General features: G+C 45.5%; 1 protein-coding gene across 1 annotated transcript; it reads right to left on the reverse strand.

Moving 5' to 3' along the window:
- Nucleotides 1–549: 549 nt before the first annotated feature.
- On the reverse strand, nt 550–3964 carry znf703 (zinc finger protein 703). The gene is made up of 2 exons (XM_061766634.1): nt 3266–3964; nt 550–2782 (listed from the first exon to the last, which is right to left on the reverse strand). Exons 1-2 carry the CDS (start codon nt 3515–3517, stop codon nt 1310–1312), a joined length of 1725 nt encoding a protein of 574 aa, XP_061622618.1. The 5' UTR covers nt 3518–3964; the 3' UTR covers nt 550–1309.
- Between the last annotated feature and the right edge of the window lie 442 nt (nt 3965–4406).

A 4406-nucleotide genomic window follows, 5' to 3' on the forward strand; every position in this document is an offset into this window, starting at 1 on the left:
AGCCTCAGTGTTGGAGTCTCCAGTAAGGGCGTCCAATTTCCCCAAGGGCGGTATCTTGACTTTGATGAATATTTCTCTAATAACTACATCCCTGTGTCAGCTATGGCCTTTGTGTTGCAGGTCTATCCATCACAGTGTGAGGCGATCCTGGGTCGCCACCGCCCTCAAGTCATTATTGAAGTCCCAGTGGCCACTCCGCACCACCATCTCGTCTGCTGAGAAGGCTGTTTTTAGGCCTCACAAACAGGAATCAGCAATTAAAAGCTGCCTGCACTCACATCAACAAAAGCAATGTCGGTGATGGAGGGAGGAGGCGGTTCGGTGGAAGTCCTCAGTGACTAGCTAATAGGGCTAATGTGACCTGGGATGCCCTCTCTGGGACAGCCCTGTCAATTGATATGAGCCATGAAAACTTACACACTGCCACACGAAGAACAGCTGGAATTATGAAGAGACCTAGTAAGTGCAGCGAAGAGAGACTGAGTGCTCAACAGCTGTTCAATTGCATTATAGAGTGTAGAAATATACTGAAGAACGAGTGAAAACAAGTTAAATGCAATCAAGTATCATTTATTTAAGAAAATAAGACTTTTCCAAGTTGGTTGAATATTACAGTCATTATTAACAGATTTGACCTCTGTACCATTTGTGATCCCAAATCAATACCCCACGCATGGGCTTGAAAAAATATTACATCTTTGCATATTTACAAATAAAAATAATTTTCACTGACATGCACATATCCAGAGTCTGAATAGGCCTCTAGAGATGAATAAAAATAAACCTTAGGAGACCTAAAGACATAATTCAGAATAAAGCATCATACTCCATCTTTATCATGGTGCAAGACTTTTATTTTTTAGTGTGTAATAGTCATTACGGTAATATACTTAAATCATTCTTGATTTTCAATTAACACTTTATTTTAGACAAGAAAAGGAAATCTCCCAGATTTGAAGCAAGCGCTTGTGTGAAAAATAAATACTTAATTTCAGTTTTCGGTGACACATAAAAACAATGTAAAATGAAAAAAAAAATCAAGACAGATGAAAAAAAAACATAATTTCAGCATTTTCAAGCTTTGTTTATTGGTATCATTAATAGCTTTAAGTCTATCCAACTCTCACAGATATTTTCCCTTTTGGAGCACCAGTCCCAGTTGTGAGGCTAACAGCTGGTATTCCCGACAGGCTGACCATCAGGAATCCTGACTGCTGAAGATTCCTCTCCGAGCAGTCTCTCTTCGGGATTGCTCCAGAGAGTTCAAGCTGGTGCCTGCAGTCCGTGAATGTCACTGCTATTTGTGATATCACTGGTATCCGAGGGCTGAGGCTGAGCCCAGTCTCTGACTGTAGAGAGCATACGGGGAGTAGTAAGCTGAAGATGAGGGTATGGATGGCATGGGAAGCCCAGGTGCTCCAGGTAGGTGGGATTTGCTATAGGGGTGGTAGCGGGCCAGGCCCAGGCCAGGGGACCCTCGAAGAGAGAAGGAGCTGGACAGGGAGCCTGGGCTGCTGTGTGGGGGTAGATGAAGATGGCAGGAGGATGTTGATGAAATTGATGACGGATACGCTGACAAGAGTTTACCGTCCACCATCCCAGGCAGAGCTGTGTGGGTACGCAAGTGGGCTAGGAGCTCCTCTGAAGTGGCAAATCTCTTGTCACAGGGGCCTCCGACAGACACCCAGTTACAGGCATGGGGTAATGGTTCGTTAGGGAGCATGAAACCATAAGTGTAGAGGGGGTGCGAGAGGGACGGAGTGGTGCTGGAAGACAAGGCGCTAGAGTGCAAGGAGTGCAGGTGGTGCGAAGGGTAGACCAGGGGGAAGCCAGACTTGAGACTTGAGGGGTCATGGACACAGGTGGAACAGTTACTTCCTCCCAAGTGGGGTGCATTGGGGTAGGCCAAACAATAAGGGTCCCGACACAAACCCTGAATCAAGGACGGAGGAGAGGCTCCGGTGAGCGGACTGGAACTAGGGTGTTTACTTGGAAGTCCTAACCCCAGATTAGACTTGGTAGGGTCCAAACCAGGAACAAACTGTGAGGGGTAACCCGCATAGGCTCCCACAATGGAGCCATGGTAGCCCATTGAAGCAGGAGGCAAAGGGAAAACAGAATGTCCTGGTTTAAAAGGGGAGACAGGTGCGATGTGGCCAGAGACCAGGTTAGCCTGAGAGACCTGTGTGTCGGCCTTGCTCTCAGGACGCGGACTACTGGCAGAGCTGGCGTTACTGGAGTTGGCGCTGGCTCGTATGTGGCTGGAGTTGGCCAACTGCGCCCCATCCATGACTGACTTCGCTGTGTCTGAGTCTTTTTTGTCTCCACTGTCCGAGCTGGGCTGCTCCAAACTGCCACTTTTGTTGTCCGTGTGTGAGGCCTGTGAGTGTGGCAGCGGTTGAGTGGACGGGGAATGGCTTCGTATCGGAGGGTGGAGCTGAGGGGAGCTTGGTGATTTGGAATGAGGTGGAAAAGATGGACAAGAAACACTGCCACTGCTCGCGCTTCCATTGGCCACTCTGAAAGTTTTATCTGAAGACCCCTTGGACACTTGAACTTCTTTACGGCAGTCACCTGATGACTTAGAGTAAGGTTTGAAGCTGGACTTGTCCTCCGAAGACTGGTGCTGCTCTCCAGGCTTGGATGATCGGCCTGTGGCTTCTTTGTCTCCCAAACTGCCCGAGGAGAGGGAGGCCAGCTTGGAAGAGGAGGGAGGGTCCGGTTTGCCAATTTGCGAGCATGTCTGTGCCAGCAAAGCTAATGGACTCTTTTTGGCATCCAGCTAAAGAAGGGGAAGAAAAAAAACACACACACACAATGTTTTACGATAGTAATACTTTTAATTTACACTATTAAGCCGTACTATACAGATAAACTATTGACGCCGTATATTAAAAGAAACACAACTGAAGAGTTGTGAATAGATCCTGCTTGTGTATATTCTGAAAACATGCAATAGGAAATTACTGAAATTAATCATGATCAATGAAAAAAGAAAAATACCTTATTTCATTTATGAATATATCCACAAATATCTCTCTCTCTCTCTATATATATATATATATATATATATATATATTTTTTTTTTTTTTTAAACTTCCACTTAATGCATTTAATGCAGGAAAGTTTTCCATTATATTGCATTGTTTTTTTTATTTTTATTTTTTATTATTTGATAAATTACATCAGATTAAGGTCATAGTATAGTTTCTCTCTCTCTCTCTCTCTCTCTCTCTCTCTCTCTCTCTCTCTCTCTCTCTCTTACCTCGATGCTGACTGGCGCGGACTGAAGGGGTTGAAGGTACTCCGGGTGGAGCAAGTGGCCGCCGTGCGCCGTCAACATCTTTACAATCCTGATGGGGAGCCGTTTGGCCTGACGTGACGGATCTAACGGAGACTTGGCTCTGCACGCGGACGGGGTTTCCACTGCTTTTCGGCGAGGACTACCACTGGCGACGTTGCGATCCGGGGACTGGCTGCGTAAAAACGATCTTGAGCCACTGGTGGGATCTCTCATCGGGGTCCAGACGCGTCAAAAAATGGGTGGACACCGAACTAAAATGCATTTACCAGAACGGTTCGCGACAATGGAATTCTTCCGAACTGAGTTTGATAATCCGAATACGGCTTGTGCGCAGTGCGGAACCACGCAATGTCTATCGAGAAAGAAATGACATCCTTTAACAGGCTCTTCACTGTCTCTGTATTCCTCGATCCAGTTCTCAAAATAGAAAAGCACCAGGAAGAGACACTTGTGTGAGGAATAGTCCCGAGGAGGAAGAAAGCAGGCGAAGGTGCTGTGAGGCGCGCGTCTCCGTCTGACTTCTGCTGCGGCTCGTCGCTCTGCAATTTCTCGCACATCTCCAAGGGGACGACTGCTACTTTTAAGCAGGCTGCCGCCACCCAATCACAAAGCTTCATTGCTCAATAGGGGCGTGATTTGCCTCGTGGCCTCGCCCTCCCCGAAAATGTGTGACCTCAACATACCACACGCATAACACACGATACCTAAAAAGTAGGAGTAACAATTTTTCTTACAAGAAAAAAGTCCACCCCAAATTATATTATGATACTTCAGGAATGCGTCAGAACCTAAACATGTCCATCCCGTGTTAGGATGAGGACAGTGAGGATATTTTCCAATTACACTCCATACTGTGAGTCTGACAAATTTGAAATTGCCCCCCTCCCCAAAAATAAACAAAATTAAACTAAACTAAACAAGACAAAAAAAAAAAAAAAAAAAAAAAAACTGTCATGAACACCAGTGTGAGCAGTTTGATATGCAAATATTTGTGTCTACCGCTCGCTAAATGAACAACGGAGATGATCATTGATTGACTTTATTGCACTGAATTGTTTTAAAGTTGTATTTCAAACTCAATTTAACTCAACTTTCCGAACAA

The sequence above is a fragment of the Phyllopteryx taeniolatus genome, chromosome 3 (assembly GCF_024500385.1).
Source record: "Phyllopteryx taeniolatus isolate TA_2022b chromosome 3, UOR_Ptae_1.2, whole genome shotgun sequence".
Lineage (NCBI taxonomy): Eukaryota > Metazoa > Chordata > Actinopteri > Syngnathiformes > Syngnathidae > Phyllopteryx > Phyllopteryx taeniolatus.

Coding starts and splice junctions, on each gene's coding strand:
- znf703 (XM_061766634.1), bottom strand. CDS start 3,517: ATGAGAGATCCCACCAGTGGCTCAAGATCGTTTTTACGCAGCCAGTCC. Junction 2,783..3,265: donor CCGCGCCAGTCAGCATCGAG/GTAAGAGAGAGA, acceptor CCCCTTCTTTAG/CTGGATGCCAAAAAGAGTCC.